The sequence below is a fragment of the Solea solea genome, chromosome 15, assembly GCF_958295425.1.
Source record: "Solea solea chromosome 15, fSolSol10.1, whole genome shotgun sequence".
NCBI lineage: Eukaryota > Metazoa > Chordata > Actinopteri > Pleuronectiformes > Soleidae > Solea > Solea solea.
The window spans coordinates 24,048,587-24,066,683 of NC_081148.1; the positions used below are offsets into that span (position 1 = coordinate 24,048,587).

The window sequence follows — 18,097 nt, forward strand, 5'->3', positions numbered from 1 at the left end:
GGTGTGAACGCAAAAGGAGAAACAATCACACACTCAACATATGCACAGCGCTGCGATCACACTGCCGAACTTTACCGCACAGAGACGTCCCTCTGCCACGCAATAACTCATTTTTAACACAGTCCATGTCTCTGATGTCCTCCAGGTTTATTTACAGTGTGTTTACATTTACATCTGGTGCCTAGTACATTAAAAAAAAGTGTTTTCCGTGCATTAAAACAATAAATATCTCAGAACTCTTTTTCTGTGTTTAACCAATGACTCTTTTAACTGTATAAGTACTGTTTTATCTTTTTGGAAGTTTATTTAATCTTTATTTTTCTTTCTGTTTCAAGTTTTAAAAGAGAGTCATTTGGAATAAAGGCTGTAAAATTCTGGATTTAATCTTGTCTTTATTTAGTTTGTGTGTGTGTGGTTCCATTGTAAAATTCTAGCAGTAATTACACAGACATTGTTGAACACAAATAAATTCAAATCAATAATTAAACATTAAGGTAAATACCTAGATCACATAGTCGCAATATAGTTTGATCAAAGTAAGGGTAAAGACGACAAAGCTAGCAATAGCAGGCACCTCCCATCAGCCCTCTTGTCAGACAGACAGACAGACAACTTTATTAATCCCTTTGGGAGGTTCCCTCGGGGGTGGTCAAAGCTCCACCCCCAAAAGTCTTGACGTTGTGTATTAGCATTGGGATCCTTTTTTTGTGATTGATTTCCAACTGCATTAAGACAGTCGCTAACAATAGCTAACTCGAGGTACATTGTTAGCCAAATTCTCAACTGGATCAGGGTCACTCCCAGTTCCAACTTCCGATGTAAATGGAACGCACATTGAATCCATCACTTTTCTTTGTGAAATCTAAATAAATGAATAGCATTTGTTCGGGGAAGGATTTGGGTGGTGCAACACTTTTTAAATTAAATTATATTTGTTGTTTGCTCCTGTTGTTCATACCCAATTTTGTGCAATTGTCACATGGATATAACTGAGTACATTCATAGTTTTGCTTGAATACCATTGAACAAAATTGACCACAAAAGAAAAAGACAAATCTGTAGATGAAGAAAAAATATCAGCACTGTGTGACTTCATCTGTAAAATCCAACACAGTTCACACCACAGTAAAAATTCACTAAAGTAAATGGTTATTTTTTTTACGTGCAAGCTGTGAAACCAGAACACGTCTTATCTCGGCGATTCACTCGTTTTCCCCCTTCTTCTGCAGGCCTTTTCCTGTGAGGCAGCTTTCCTTTGTTGTGTGATTCAGAGACTCTACATTATTGATGACAGTTTGTCAGCAGAGATGTTTCCCCGTTTCTTCTCCAGAGCTGTTTCCAAACGTGATCACACGCCGCACATACATAACACGATGAGCCGAGGGCCGAGGTCTCTGCGCCTCATTAAATATGATCAGTTCAGCCTGATTTAAATGAGAATTACATATCAGCCGGCCATCAATAAATCATTACCACATTACCTTTGCGACATTAATGTAATTAATGTCAACAGAGACGAGGAAACAATGCCAGTGCTGTTGTTGGTAGTTTTCCAGACATGAGGATGATGCTGCTCTCGTGGAACAAAAGCACACACGGCGTTGACTGCAGCGTCTTTTTAATCCAAACAGGAAACATTAGCGACACAGAGTTTGTCTGTAACCTCTTTAAGTTTAATGAATGAGATAGTTTGTGTCAATACATCAGTTTTCAAAGGGTTGATAGACATATTTTCTAAACGCTTGACTCGTCCAGTGTAGCGCCCTCCAGTCTTAGCTAGCAGTTTGCTAACCTTCCCAAGTCGCCCTTTAAAAAAAAGTAAGTCATGAATATTTCCCAAAATGCTGAGCAATCCTTTAGCAGTAGCTATGTTTACATGTGCAAGATGTCTTCATTCGGAAAAGAGTTGTTCCCATCGAAATGTACAATTCCATCGTTTTAGCGGACGCAAAATTCAAGCGTTCAGTCGGAACAAGTACCTTCACTTGTTGTTGTGTTCCTGTTCATTGTTCTTTTTTTGGGACAGGAAACACAAGCAGTAACAAAATGTAAACACGTCTCCTTTTATCGATGACCATGAAACGGGCCCTGTCCTCAACTGGGTTTGACTACGTCCCCTGTTGTCTGGCAAGACACGTCACATGTAACGTCATGTTCAAGTTGTCCACATTGTCCTCACCAAATTTGAAGATGACTGCAGTAAAGCTTGATCAAATACCAGAGGTGCCAAATTGCCAAAAAATTGACTTTCAACCCAAAATGGCGGCCTTCCTGTAGGACTTGCGGCAAAGTCGTCATTGCCTTTTCAGACCGTCCTGACATGGTAACATAACATGTGTACCAAGTTCCGTTTATGTTCTGGAAACACGTCAAAAATTGACCTGATGAAAGCTGATTTTCATTTTCTGTTGGCCCCGCCCATTTCCATTTTATGACACGTGCCATTTTATGACACGCATTTACTGAACCACTTAAATTTGTGAGTTTTTGAGCATGCTTAGGCCCCCTAAAACACAATTTTACACTGGGGAACAATAATAATAATCATAATACTCTGAAGGATAACACAAATTCGTTTCGGACCCTAGCATTCGTGCTCGGGCCCTAATAATTCCTTCAGTTCAATTCCAAGAGGTTCATGCTGTCTTCTCGTCATGTTTACGTGGCTCGAACACGCTATAGCACCAAACCAGGAAGCCGTGATCGGATCGACTGTATATACGAACTCCGATCCGAATTATGGTCGCCATATACATATACCAGCCCTCTTGTTCGGAATGAAATCTGAAAATTAGATGAGGCTTTTATTCCGATCACTTGTCTCCATGTAAACATAGCTAATGACGAGCACCAGTATTTACTGCCGTAAAAAACATAAGCTGAACCTAGCCTTGTTTATGGAACTTACAACACAGTGACACAGCTCATTTTTGACAATGATATGCTAATGATTCAAATTGAGTCACATGGCATTTGTCTTTTTTTTTCTTTTTTTTTTACATTTCTGCCTCAGGTTTTTTTTGTTTTTTTGATGATCAAAATCCCAGTTTGTGAAATGAACACATTCACGTCCTCACAAAGCCAGTTTTTTTGACAGACAGCTTGCCAAAGTCTTGAAATCATGCAGCTCTCCTGAGTCCGCGTCTGCCACCAACAGATTGAATGACCCTGATAAGGAGAGAAAGCAGGATGCCGTCTGTCTTTAGTCCCAGCCAGAAGATAACGGGGCAGCAACAAAGACCTTCTGCTTCTGGATCCTGTGCTCGGCCGCCTCCCATCACACCTCAATGACCACTGTGTCCTTTCGATGTTTGGACTCGTTTGCAAGGTGAGGTTTCTCTGTGCGTGTGTGCCAGACCAGTACCTGCAGGGGGAAAAAAAGAAAAAGAGAGGAAGAGGGATAAGAAAAAGCGCTGACAGAGGGAAAAGCTGCTGACCACAGAGAGAATAAAGAGGCTGTTCTGCTCGGGTGAATGCAGCACTGCCGCAGGTGGATGGCACAGCTTTACTGATACAGTGATAGTTGGATTAAAGCTGCTGATACCTGATATTTGAAAGCCATTTTTTGTGTATGTGTGTCACTGGAGAAAAATGTCTGTAATCCATTGGAATAATTTGCTACTTTGCTCACACACTCAGTCAAGTTAAAGGATACTCCACTATGGAGTAGCATGGACGGAGAAATTCACCTAGGTGGCGCACTAAGACGCGCTGGAACAACACAACTGAGTGACAAAACCAAACTACAAGACACAAAAAACACACTTTCCCTGCATGTGGGGAACCATTATATCAGTAGAGTTGATCAGAGAAGTCTGGTTTTAAAGTAGCACAATGTAGGATTTGCTCTTGGGCTCCCCCCACAGTTGGCAAATGGTATCGTAAAATATATGTTGTGGTAACGTGTGAATTTTTTGACAAGCCAACAGCACTGGTAAACAAGCAACCTTGTCTTCAGTTATAGCATTTTATACGAAAACAAATATATGGAAACAACAACAAATATGATAAAAGTACTGTTTATATAACCTATTGCTTATTGAATTAGGGTAGGAATTGCCAAAACACCATGATACGATATAATAACGATATTTAAGTCGCAATACGATATTATCATGATACTACAAAAATACTGAGTGTTTGTGAAATCATACATTGCGAAATACTCAAAATGTGTCATTTAGTCTTATTTTAAGCTTAAACCACTGTTAAGACTCTGCTTTAGTGTTTGCTTGCCTTATTTTGGTGACTTTCCACCTCCACTTCCTGTTCCTTTATTTAGTTTCCCCCCCACCATTTACATGACCAGGCCCACCCCGACCCCACCCCTTGTCCTTGCCTTTCTCCCTAGGTCAACCTGTGCATAAATAGTACAGCATTTAGCACATGCGCTTTTTGTTTGTATTTCTTTTGGGGGGTTTCTAAACGTTAGCCTCGTCCTGATCTGAGTTATTTGCCTCGTTCAGACTGTGTAGCCCCCACCCCCCTCATTGGATTACACAGTTTGGATTATGAACCTGAGTTTGTTTGCATTAAAGTGCAATCTGGTCGTGATGGATTCAGCAGAGAAGGAATCAGGAAACAGAGGTAAGCTAGCAAAATAAAACAGTAACTCCATAAACATGCAGACACCGGCGTTGTGTCATTTTACACAAAATGTAAATGTTTTTGTGTATGTTTGTTCATTTATGTAAAATGTTCAAATGTGTCTGCTTTGGTTTTTGCTAACATTGACTGTGACAGTCGCTAACAGTCGCTAAACTTTGCTATTTCCAATCCAACGTGGTTTTATTGAAAATATTTTTAACCATGTTATTCTGGAACATAAATTAATTGGGATTTAGAAATAAATAAAACAGAACGAAAGAGCTGTCTAGGTGAATCCCCTACTGTTTTTTTGTTTGTAAAAAATCATATTGGCATTTTGGGAGATCTAAAATTGCTAATTTTGTCTGAAAATCTCTTGTGGTTACTTTTGCTGTCACGCATCTTTGTTGTCGTCGTTGTCATCATTATCGTCTTCCTCTTTTGTTTGTCTTTTCGCTTCACGGTACCTTTCATTTTCTTTCCACTGTAACGTAAACTTATTTGACTAAATTTAAAAAAAGAAAAGTTTGTACACCACTTCCATGCCTGATGCACATACTCAATGGCTACAGCGCCAAGTACAGGCCTGGCATATGTACTGCAGCGTTTAGAGTCATTTCCTGAATCGATGATGTTTATGATCAAACTTTCTAGTTCAAGCTGTCTTTGCAACATGTTTCTATAATGTTGTGCAGCCATGACGTACATAAATGTTACTTACGTTATTTTGTTTCCGCGCTGGCGTGTATATATCTGTGTTTTGCAGACGTTTAAAATGGCAGCATGTGATCCTGGCAGCTGATTTGTTGCTCGGTCTCATGAGACACGCTGTTGTTTTCTTGGCAACGGAATTAGCTTTGCGTCGTCCTGATGTTGAATTCGACGCTCGACCAGGACGGATTTCCCCACACGAGAAAACACTGTGACACCCACTGAAATCAAATCAAAGGCGGCAGACGACCCACTGCAGCTGTTTGTCTTTTGTTTGCAGCCAATTTCACGGCAACACTCGAGTGAGCGCAGACTGAGCCGCGGAGGCAGAGTGATCTTTTCCTGGAGAGACGATGGATGTGATTCCTCAGAGTTTCAAATCAGGTTATTGATTGTTTTTATTAGCCCGTGGCGAATTAGCTTTTAATTCAGGTGTGTGTGTGTGTGTGTGTGTGGTATTTTCCCGTCCAACACTACACTACACACACACACACGTGTGCACACAGAGACTCGCAGTGATTTATTGCTGGCTGTGAACGCCACCGTTGTTTCTGGGCTCCTTCAGGTGGAACATGTCACTTCCTGCACACTGTGCTGCTAATTGGCCCACTTTGCATATCTAACAAGGCTAATGTAGCAGCCGCTAAAGCATCACCACCGAGCAGTGGGCAGAGGAGGGACCTTCCCTCTGTCTGAGCGTGTGTGTGTGTGTGTGTGTGTGCACGCCAATTATGTATTCAGTGCCCTCCCCATTCCCCTGGACACACACACACACACACACACACACACCTCCCTCCCCCTCCCCCCAGTCCTCCCTCTGTTTTCCTCTCTCATCACGTCCACTTTTCCCTCTCATGGTTTTGCACTTGTTCTTACCTCTGCTCTCTCTCTCATCGTCATCCTCCTCCTCCTCCTCCTCCTCCTCCTCCTCCCTTAAGCAACTTCACCTAAAGAGGTTTTGTTTTTTCCTTAATGACACGAGGAGAGAGCAGCCTTGTTTGTTTTCCATTAGAAGGAAGACATTTGTAAAGACTAGTGCAGAACCTGTTCAACATGAGCCTGTATTTTAGTGCGAGGGGACAGAAATGTCTCGTTTAGTGAGACATCTGTCACATTTCTATTGATGTCTCATGTATTTCTTATCCGAACATCGAACAAAGTCGCCGCTGCACACACTGGTGTCACCTGCCAAATGTTAAACCTGTCAAGCAAATCGTTGGACATACAGACATCTCTTGCATTGATAAACTTGTGTAGTTCCCGTTCAATATGTGTCTGCTTTTTGTGTATTTTTGTTTAGGGGTTTATTTTAACGTACACTTAAAACATAAATGATGTTAAATCCCTTAATGAGACACCTGCCATGTCTCAAACATATATATATATATATATATATATATATATATATATATACATAAAGCGGGACCAATCATTCCAACCCAAATGCCAATGATAACAGAGACCTTTTGTTTAGGCTGTTTTTTGAAACGTTTATATTTGAAGCGACTCGATGTCAGTGTCCTCTCCATTCACTGTGACGAACACGAGGCTTCAGCCTCCGTCCAATCCCAGGAAGGCTTCTAAAATCAGATCGCAGAGCCCGCAGAATCCCGACCTTGACAATCGAGGCTCGAAATGCTCATCTGACGGCCGGGTCAGTATCTGGAGACGACTGACAGGAGCTGTAATGTAGTTAGAGCCGGAGAGTAATGGCAACAGACGGCAGTGACAGGGCGAGAAAGGTGGGGGGAGGCAGGAACAGATGGAGACAGATGATAGCTCAGGAGGAGAAGGAGATAGAGAAGAGAGGAGGAGGCAAGAGTAAAAGTCCATATAGAGAGAAGAGGAAAGGTAGACGGATTGATTTGAAGCTGAGATTAAAAAAAAGAAGAGGGACACGGGGAGGTTTGTTGCCAAGGACTGAAAGATGAAACCACCGTCTATTTCATTTGCATCGGCTCTCAGGTTTCTACAAAACTTAATTTGTACTTTATTAATGTGCCTCGGTGCATTTCTGACCACTATTAGTTCCACTTATTGGGTCTGGCTTGTGTGATCTGATCCTTAAAGCTTCTTGAGAGCTTTTACAAATGTACGGGATGCATCTTAATCTGTCTGTCGCATCAAGGCAGAATCCTTTCTATTTTTAGTAATTCAAGATATCTTTGTCAGATTATCATCTTGCCATGAGACGGGCAACACTACAGATATGATACCCGACCATGATATGATTGATGACACTGTGAGAGTTCATAGGTCACGGGGGCAAGTTCTTTGGCCACTAACTGACACCGATATTAAACTACACCATACTTTGTCTTTCACGATGGCCGCATTGTCAGATTGTCAATCCCAGTGGCGTTGTAGGTGATCCTCGCGGTTTTGTTCTTAGACACAAAAAGGAAGACAAAGCAAAAAGATTGTGGACCCATTCTTGGGTGAAAAGTCCTCACTGTCCACTTATTGACACCCAGAAACGAATGCTAGGGCTGATAACCGATACCGATATAAAGGTAATGCTGGGAACTACATGATATTTTATCAGATTATCAATCACAGTGGCACAGATTATTGCCGTGTCTTGTTCAAGCGACCGTTAAAACTACGGGTATGACCCTGACCAATCATCATTCAAGACACGATGGGATTTCATAGGTCACTGGGTAGACGAGGCAAGGAGTTGAAGAGTGCCTCCACTAATTCCAAAATCTTTGTTTTTTAACTTTGCTATGGTCATCCCTTGGAGACACGTCAAAGAGGTAGAGGTCACTGTCAAAATGTTTTCTCTGTCCCTATTCCACCAAACAACAACAACAGCAGCAGCAGCAGCAGCAGCAGCAGCAGCAGCAGCAGCATTCCTTGTCTGTAATCCTTTTGGTCAACGTCCAGGAGCAATGTCGTAAGAGGTGTCAGACGAGACATGCTAGACTTCTTGTCAGGGTGTTGAGGAGCGCACCAGATGCCATCGTTCCGGAAGTTCATAATCCCAATTATAACCAAACTCACTCGAAAATGAGCCTGAATTTGTGTAGTCTGAGACTTGCTTCGTGAGATTGAGCGTTTTTGTTCTTGACGGTAAAGTTAGAAGGTGGGAGATAAAAAAAAAAACAACCCACAGCTTGTTGTCTTTTATAAAACGCTGTGAAAAATGAAAATCACAGCACCTGGAAAACTCCATCTGCTGAGGAGGATTGTGTGACATGATCCAAAGCTCCACAGCTGCTCCCAGTGCACTCACAGTCGGATTGTTTTTGTTTAATTAGGTCTCAGTTAATGTAGTTTTTCCACGTTATTTTTTCAACAGCTTTTCTTTTATTAATGGAAGGTTGAACAAATAACGGCAAAAAAAGTCTTAAACAAACGCACTCACATGTTTTCTCTGTGAAAAGATTTATTCTCTCGTTTATGAGAATTGATTTCACACTTTTCTTCTCAGTTCGGCGCCACATGCTAGTTTCCTCCACACTGTTAAAACAGTTTGAAGCCTGGTTTTGCAGGAGAAATTGTAATCTCAGAATTTTCTATAATGACTTTATTGTTAGTGCTGAAGAGCAGAACTATGCAGGATTTTTACCCTAATTTGACAACTTCTGAGTCATTATGATGATTATATATCTTGTTTTGGGTAGAGTGGGGGGGGGCTGTCTCCACTGCCCCCTACTGCCTATTAGCGGAAAACCAGCCGCCGAACAAGAATCCTCAGTTTCTTGCAAGAAATACCAACAATGAGAGGAAGGCAGTGATAAAATGTTGTCAGAGGAAGCGACGAAGAGGAAAGACTGTCTGACCGAGCGACGGGACGAGTAAACACCAGACCGGACAAGAATTAAAAAACGCAGAAACGTGTTAAACGGATGCCGACTGGTATGAACATGAAAACAAATGCACATGGGTTTTTTTTAACGACAGTGAGGATAAAGCGGTAGATGAGGGATGAATCTTTGCGGTGATGTCGTAAAAATATGTTCTATGAAACTGTTAAAAAAGTGAAAAAGTGACCAGACTTGCAAAGTTCCACCACTAGGGGTCTCTCTCTCTTTATCTCTCGCAATCAATACGATAAGCAAAGTCTTTATTCCCTGAAGTATTTTTTCTTTTTATTAGAATATAAAAGTCCTTTTAAATATTTAAATAATTGAAACATTTTATTTATTCTCAGGACATTTTACCAAAAACAACAAATGAAACAAACAACAAGATTTTCTTTTCAAGGTTACAAACTCATGTAAATTGGCTTCAAGTTAAAAAAAAGAAAAGAAGGTTGACCAGCATGTGGCAGTGTTTGTTCCCTTATTTGTAGGGGTGTCACGATTCTTCAAATCCTTGATTTGAAGGTCGTCTAGTTAAGTCTACGTTCATTGGTTTTATGTCACGATAATTAATTTATTTTTTTGGAAAATTTCCCATTTTCATTGTCAAGATTGTGTCGTGACGGATATGTTAAAATCCCGGGGTTTTCCGCCACTGAATAAGGTCACATGTCACAGGTTTTTGCTCCAAATGAGGACGGAAGTGTTGCCCGTGTCAACAGAGTTGTTATTTTCGTAGTTATGTCTTAACTATATTTGCAGAAAATCAACAACAATCACCAGAACAGAACCACAATTGTCCTAACAAACCGTGAGAACTGTTACACATAAGTTTCTGAATCCCGTGTCATCTTCTTTCTGCTCAGTGTCGGCTTTTTACGACTCATGATGTCACTTCCCTTTTGTGACTGTGACACGATGATAAAGGCTGATGATGTCACAGCCCCCTGTCCGTGCCGCGGCGATATCGGCAGTGACTGATGATGTCATCGCCTGCTAATGGTCCGTATTAATATCAGCGGGCAGGAGGACAGGACACCTTCCATTAGTGTAATGGGGCTGATAATGATGATGATAGTTTTAACACAGAGCTGCTGCAGCAGCCGACGGCTGTAAATGATGATCCAGCAGCTCCAGTTTTTTTTTATTTATTTATTTTTATCCTATTCCCTGTAGGGAACATTTACCCATAACCCCCCGGGGGACTGGCGGTGCAGCGATGTGACCTACACACATATGGTGAACCAGTAAATTTAGATTTCTTATGTCTTCATTTTTAAGACGACACTTTCTCCACAGAGAGTGAAAAGTACAGTTTTTGCAGGATGGAAGCAGCTCCTGGAACGACGGTTGGTTCAGTTTACTCACTGGAGGGCTGTTTTTTTGTTTTTTGTTTTTTTCTCTGTCACACTCCACAACACAAAATAACTGCACTGAACTGACAGTTTAGGTTGTGTTTGAGTTTTTCCTCAGCAGAGGTGAAGCAGAAAAAGTCAGTGTGCTCCGCTGAGCTCCCTCCACTCTTAAATCTGAGCAGTCGTCCTGAGACACTGCAGTCTTTTCATGTACTTGCATGACTTTTTTATATTTTGGTTATGTTTGTTTTTTTTTCCTCTCCCTATTTTATTGCTTATTCTACTTTTTATTTTTGTCACTTGTCTTCTTCTGACTTCTTAGCTGCTGTAACAAGTAAAGAAGTCAATAAAGTCAAATGTTAATACATTCATTTAGTACGAATAACACTATTTTCTTCTTCTACACAGTTAGTGTAGTGGTTATGAAGAAGACCTTTCTGCATGGAGTTTGCATGTTCGCCCCGTGTGTGCGTAGGTTTTCTCCGGGTTCCCCAGATTCCTCCCACAGTCCAAAAACATGCAGTTTTGTGGATTTCTTCGATGGTTGTTTGTCTCCATGTTGCCCTGTTGCCCCGCGACCCTCATGTGGAGGATAAAGCAGTAGAAGATGGATAAATGAACGAACATTTGACTCTTACTCTCATGCCCCTTGATAGCTGATTGAAGTCTCCTGGACTTTAGTGGTTGTTTAGCTCATGAAGAGCTACAAAAAACATGTAGTTGTGGGATAATGTTACTGGTTCAGAGTAGATGATGGTAGGAACAACCTAAAAATTCAATTTTATTCCAGTCTGAGAGACGTTTCCTCTGCATAATTATTCAGCAGCAGCAAAAACACCTCTAGCAAACCATAGAACAGCATCTGAACCCACTTGGTACGTGTGTTATGCTCGTGACGTTCCTCAGATAAAGTAGAGAAATGTTTGGGTGAACTCTCCAAATGACAATCTGTGCCAAAAGTGTTCACTAATATGCTCCTAATATGTTTCCACTCCACCAAAATAAACCTGAGAAATCACAATAAAAGCCTCCAGGATTCCGAGCGTAATGACCGTGAACACAGTCTATGATATGACAGACAACACTGTGCGATATCTCAGCAGCCCATTGGTCGATTTGAATGATTAGCACCAAGAGAGTTGACAGCACGTCAAACCATGAATCAGATTTTTCTTTTAAAGGCAACAAATCCATGTAAATTAGCTTCAAGTTATAAAAAAAAAGGTTCACCAGCGCGTGGCCATGTCTGCTACATTATCTGTAGGGGGTTAAATCCTCGATTTCACCTTTGCATTAGAAAATCGATTTCAGACGTCGTTTTAATCAATCAATATTCGATTTACAATTGAGATCGTGACAACCCTATTATTTGCATTTCCTTTTGTTATGTTATACAAAGAGCCCCCAATCACCACTCAATCCGTTTTAAGGGGGATTTGTCGTGCGTCGCTAAACTGTGAATTGGACCCATCGGTCATTGAAATGTTTCTTTTCAAGTGGCAGCTTCAACACGACCCATGACGTCAAAAAACACAACTTTTCTCCCCAATGAAGTCATTTTTGTCTGAGAAACATCACCTCGTCGTTACTTAAGCAACATTAGCATCTCATGCTACAAAGTGGGCCATGATGGATACTCATCTGCTCATTTCCAAAAGCCAGTGCTCGGTGTCAGTGACCTCCTCCACCGCTCAGACATAAAGTGTAATGCATGTGTGAGCGCAATGAAGTTTGAAAACCGTTTAAAAACAAGTCAACAAACTGAGGTGGTAAATTAATTCCACCTGCGAATGGTGTTGGGGTGGGGGTGGGGTTATTTCTTAAAGAGTAAAAACATAATAGAATCCATTCCTCACACGAAAAGTCCTTTCAGGTGGCTCGCTGACGGCTGTCTGGAGGATGAGTGGCTTCATAAAACCAAGTGCCGACAGGGACTGTGGTAATTTGAGATGAGCTGCATCGATCTAAGCTGTCGCGGCACACAACTAAAATTGATAGCTCTATAACGCCACTTCTATCCAATTCAAGCTGTGAGTCTAAGTTTGACTGTGCCGCGAGCGCCGAGCATCACTCATGCTGTCAACAGCGGGGAGACGGGCCCCGTGTTTAGCTACTGCTGTGATGGTTATTATTATTATTATGAGTGCAGTTTAATATCGAGCCCCCAGATGCACCACGCGTGAACCCACCAGTGCTAGATTAAGACAAATCTGGCTTATATTCAACCCCCGGTCTGCCTCGCTCACCTCCGCTGTACAGGTCAGTGCAGCGTGATGACGTAGTTAATATCCAACTAATGAACTGTTTGCTCTGCTCATGAGGAGCCGCTGTGAGGAGGGAAACTCACTGTAATTGTTAGGGAACAAAGGAAACTTAATGCCTTTTGTGCTGCGTTCCGAGTGGGAATTCGGATTAATCCAACCTCAACCTGAAACATTGGAGTTCTGACCTCCAAGTGTCCCTCATGGTAAAACTGCAACGATGTGCAAATGAGTAAATGCCTCATGAGAATGTGGGAATCTCTGTAAACACATAATATAACTGAGCAGCTTTCTCTCCCCTTCCTCTCCTCTGTCCCTATTTTTCCTTTCACCACAACCTGTCTAGGCAGATGGCCGCACATCTTTGAGTCTGGTTGTCAGAGATTTCTTTCTGTTAAAAGGGAGTTTTTTCTCTCCACTGATGCCTAGTAGTGTTTGCTCATTGTGTGAATTGTTGGGTTTCTCTGCTCTGGATAATATTATAAAGGTTTCTGCTTTACTATATACAGTGTCTAGAGATAATGTAGGTTGTGGTTTGGTGCTACACAAATAAAATTGAATTGAAATCGAATAGATGTAGAACAAAAAGGTAGCTGTACAGGGCACCAGCAAAGAAATCAAGGAGGTAGCAGCCTTTTTTTAGTCAAAGCTTTATGTCGCTCGGCGTCGTCTTACAGGAGCACAGAGTATCTAACGTGGTAATCTAAAACTTGGACATTTAATGCTATAGATTTAAGATTTAAATACTAACACGACCATTACATTCAAACCAACTAGTGCAGAACCTGTACGATATTATATATATGGAATATCTCTAGGTTTGAAGCGCGTTTTAGCGATACACATCTTACATTTGTGACGATATCTCTGGCATTTCTTATCCAAACACAGCAAAAGTCTGTACTGCGCACACTGGTGCCCTTATATACTGTATCTACTGTGTATAAGAGTGACATTCTATACAGTCAGATTTATAGATAGATGTCAAATGAGTTCAGACAATGACTTGTATGAACGACTCGGGCTGAACGATTCTGACTAAATATCTAGTTGTAATTATGATGATGATGATGAGTTACATATTTAAAATGAATAAACTGTGTGATATTTGTGCAGATCTGTGGGAAACAAAGATGTTTTCTTTAGTCTGTAGAATATGATGTGTAAAGGTCAGGACTATATTTAATCTAAAATGGAAATTTGACACACAGTTGTGTGGCTTTAAGAATTATTAACAGATTAGGGAATTTTGCAGTGGATTAATGGTTTAGCCCTAGTACAGGGTTTAATCTTTCTGATGGATCCTCAAACTCAACTGGAATATGACATCACATCAGTATATATATATATATACAGTGTATATATATAACTATATAATATTTCCTGACATTTTCTGTGGCAAAATGTTGCATACTGAACCTTTTTAAAGACACGCAAGTTACATTTGTCTGTGTAAAAATGCAAAACCGCACCATCTGTTCACATTAGACTAATGTACTGTACTTATTGAAATATGTGGAAATGGAAATGACCGTCCTGCCGTATGCTAATGCTCTTCAAAGGTCCTTCATTAGTATGAAGCCAAAAGGGACACTCTTGACAGACCGTGTTGCCATGGTGACGGGCGACTGGTATTACTGACCCGGGTGCAGTTGTTGGCTTTGGGCTCCAGCTCCGTGACCTTGGTGATCTGCTTGAGGAAGTCGGACTCCTGCATCCCGGGCTGTGAGCCGCGGCGTTTGAAGAGCGCGCGGGGGTTCGCCAGGATCACCTGTAGGTTCACCGCGAAACCTGAGAGTGTGAGAGCGAGAGAGACAGAGGGGAGGAGGGGGAGAGAGCGAGGGGGAGACGGGGTGAGAAGGCCAGTCAGCGTGAATTAAAAGCATATTATGAGTCTATTATAATCAGAGCAGAAGATGATAGAGTGCATTAGCGTATCCAATGACTGTGATATGATACGGAATTCATTTAGCACAGAGGTCTGCCGCTCTCCCGCTGTAATTACACCACAGACGAGAAGCAAAAGCATGAGACACGTTCATAATGTCCGTCACTGCAGCGAGTGTGAATATGAAGAGTTGACCTGTAACCAGATTTAATCAATCTGATTCCAAAATATACAAAACACATGAAGGCTTGAAGGTTTCAAAAGTGAAACCACTTCACTTTATATTAGAGAATACAGTTTTGGTACAATATTGGTCAAAATCACTAAAGTAGTAACCAGATTTATGTAATAGGATTAATAAAATGCTAATTTGACACTGCTTGATTATTTTTTAAGCAAAAAGAAGGCGATTTGAAGATTTGAGAGAAGCCAGTCTAATACTTGGCGTCAATATTGGTCCAAAAGTAGATAAAAATCAAAAGATTAGTAACCAGATTTAATTAATCTGATTAAAAACAAATTGAAAGCAAAGAGGGCTTAAAAAGTGAAACGACTTCACTTTATACTGTAGACAAGCAAATCCAATACTCATGATCAGTATTTGTACAAAAGTGGTCAAAATCACTAGATCAGTAACCAGATTTAATCCATCAGTTTGAAACATGTTAATCTGAAATACCGTAACATTAGAAGTGAGCCAGTCCAATACTCTGCATCACTATTGGTCCGAAAGCGAATAATATCACTCGATCAGTAAGCAGATTTAACCAATCTCAGAAGGTAACAGTAACATTTGGTTTTTTTTAAGATGAAAAGACCAAGAGGGTCACAATGACATTTCTGTTTATAATGTAGAAGAAAAAGCTGAAGAGAAATTCAAAATGTTCATGATTGTAGTGTGATGCCGTGTCGACCTGTAACCAGAAAAAACATTATAATCTAACTTTACATAATTATATTTTGGGTTTTAAAAGAAAACTTTTACTATTAATGACAGATGAGTCAGTCTGATACGCCACATCAGTTTTGGTACAACAGGAAAAAAATAGATATAATCTCTAAACCCTTAATATAATATATTAAAAGTGGTTCTTTCAGCACAAACAATTTAATTAAGTATAAAAGAAGGAAACAGCTTGGAGTCATTTAATTTTCTTTTAAAATTGAACATTTTGAAGATTTGAATTAGCACTTCTTAGTCATTGGAGCTTGATGTTTTTGTTTGTGGTTTAATGGTTTTAAAAGTGATAAAAATCCTTGCTTTTGTAGATGGTGGAGACACACATTCATAAAAATGACATAAGGTATAAACTGTGTGAGTTCCTGTCCTCGCTGCAGCTCCAGGTTTCCCCCACTGGGGCTTAAAGAAATTAATCCCATCAGCACCTCCTTCAGTCTCCCTGCTGAGTCATGCTCGCAGCCTTCCTGCTGAGTCATGAAGACAGAAACCCGCTGTACTGTACTGCACATTCACATCAATACAAGTTTAACTTAATTACCTGGTAGATGATGCTTGAGAGAAAACAAAACTCACGTTCTCGTGACATCGATAAACCATTTACTTTCCTAAAAAGATTGATTTATGGTGTCATTTAGGGCTGAAACTAAGGATTCTTTTAATTAATAACATCTAGTCATCATTTCAATCAATTTAATTGATTAGTTTCATCCTAAAAATGCAGTAAAAGGTTGATTTAATGTTTCTTAATGTTAAAAAAAGGTCACCATCCTCAAATGTTAAGTTAAAAAAAAGAAAAAAAAGCAGCATGACAGGAGGGGAAAAATCTTTTTCTTCCAGAAAATGCTGTGATCTTCTCTGCTCAAAGTCTCGCCGTAATTAGTGAATATTTATTCATGCAAATTGTTCGTGGGTGGTGCGCGTTGGCAATCACTGCATCAGTTTGAGAATTCACCGCCCTTCTTCCCTCTAAGTCTGCAGCTGTGGTGAAGGACTGACACGTGCTCAGTGCTCGCCCGGTGTTCGAGGTATAGATTTTAGAAGTTGTCAGAGAAAATAAAATAATCTGACGATATATCGTCGTCTTTCCTCGTGCAGTAGAATTATCTATCTATCTATCTATCTATCTATCTATCTAACAACACGACTGAATGAATGTTAAACAAATAAGACTGAAGTTAAATCTACAGTAAAAGTAGCAGAGTGTTTTTACTATTGACGTGAGGTTGCTCTGAGTTTCTGAGTTGGAAAATCCAACTTAAGTGGGGCGTTCCAGTTGACATTTCCTACTAAGAACTCGTAAATTGCGGCCACAACGCACACACACCATTAGCTACATACATATGCATGTTAAACTTCTATTATTTATGGTAATTTTCAAAGGCAAACCCGATTTTTTTCCGTCGCAGTAACCTCTCGGCAGACACACTCGCTGTGTGGACAACAAAGAGAACACGAGCTGCAGCAAACACACCGTGAGGCTCGGGCGTAAATGCAGCTATCAAAGCACAACAAAAAGTATTTAGTGTTTCCACACACACGCACACACACGCACACACACGCACACACACGCACACACACACACACACCACAAAAGAGCTTTTACCACAGCACGAAAACTCTTGTTTACCAAAACACACACACACACAGAGACCTGATGTGATGCCTGTAACAATGTCAGGTTGCACTGCTTTCAGGTAAATTATTGCTGCTGGTGTGTGTGTGTGTGTGTGTGTGTGTGTGTGTGTGTTGCCTCAGGCTAATCATCATATGATAAATGCAGCACAGGTGGAGCGGATTGAATTAGAGCAGATACAAAATGGACATTTCCTGCCCTGCAGTCACGTTTGCCCAGGAGGCTAATGTCCACAATCTGCAATTACTTTGTCCTACTTTTTTTTTCCTGACCCACTCTTTACTGACCTATATGACTTTATGCATCTATTTAATACTAATTTAAGAATCACCTACCGTCCCGGTAGACCGTTCACTTCACCGCACCAAAGTCCATTGAGAAAATCAGCATTTTTAGCTCACAGAGAGTCAGGAACTGCTGGTCTACTGCTGCCTCATTTTGGTTAAGTTGGGTCACTTGGGTAAGTCCAAAGAAAGGATTTCAAACACTAAAGTCCAAAAATACCACATTAAACTTACAGAGGTAGGCAACAGTGGATGAACGACTCTTGTGTGCAGTTGTGTTGGAACAGTGCTGTAAAAACGACCATTTTCTCTATGGGATTTGGTGCAGGAGCGTGGGTGGTAAACAAACCAAAACAAACTTCAGTTTTACAGTCAGAAACGGCCGTGAGCTAAAGAGGCAAATGTATTCAAACACTTAAGATGCTGTATTATTTTTATGAGGTAAAATATTGTTTCCCTGGTGTCTCTACTGACAGCCATGTTTCCACTATAGGGCCACAGCTTCTTAGATGTGACTATTTTCTGGTTTCTTTGCTCCATGTAACTAAAAAATCATAAAAACAGAATCATTTTATCATTTTTTATTTAATGCGATTTTTCGAAATTTT

The 18,097-nt window shown here is 40.6% G+C and overlaps 1 protein-coding gene across 1 annotated transcript in view; it reads right to left on the minus strand.

Moving 5' to 3' along the window:
* Positions 1-27: 27 nt before the first annotated feature.
* b3gat2 (beta-1,3-glucuronyltransferase 2 (glucuronosyltransferase S)) overlaps positions 28-18,097 on the minus strand; it is a 48,456-nt gene continuing 30,386 nt past the window's right edge. The window contains exons 3-4 of the mRNA XM_058651450.1: positions 14,366-14,514; positions 28-3,364 (exon numbers count right to left, since the gene is read on the minus strand). Of these exons, the coding sequence (XP_058507433.1) occupies positions 3,278-3,364; positions 14,366-14,514 (236 nt within the window). The 3' untranslated portion in view covers positions 28-3,277. The remainder of the gene's footprint in view (positions 3,365-14,365; positions 14,515-18,097) is intronic.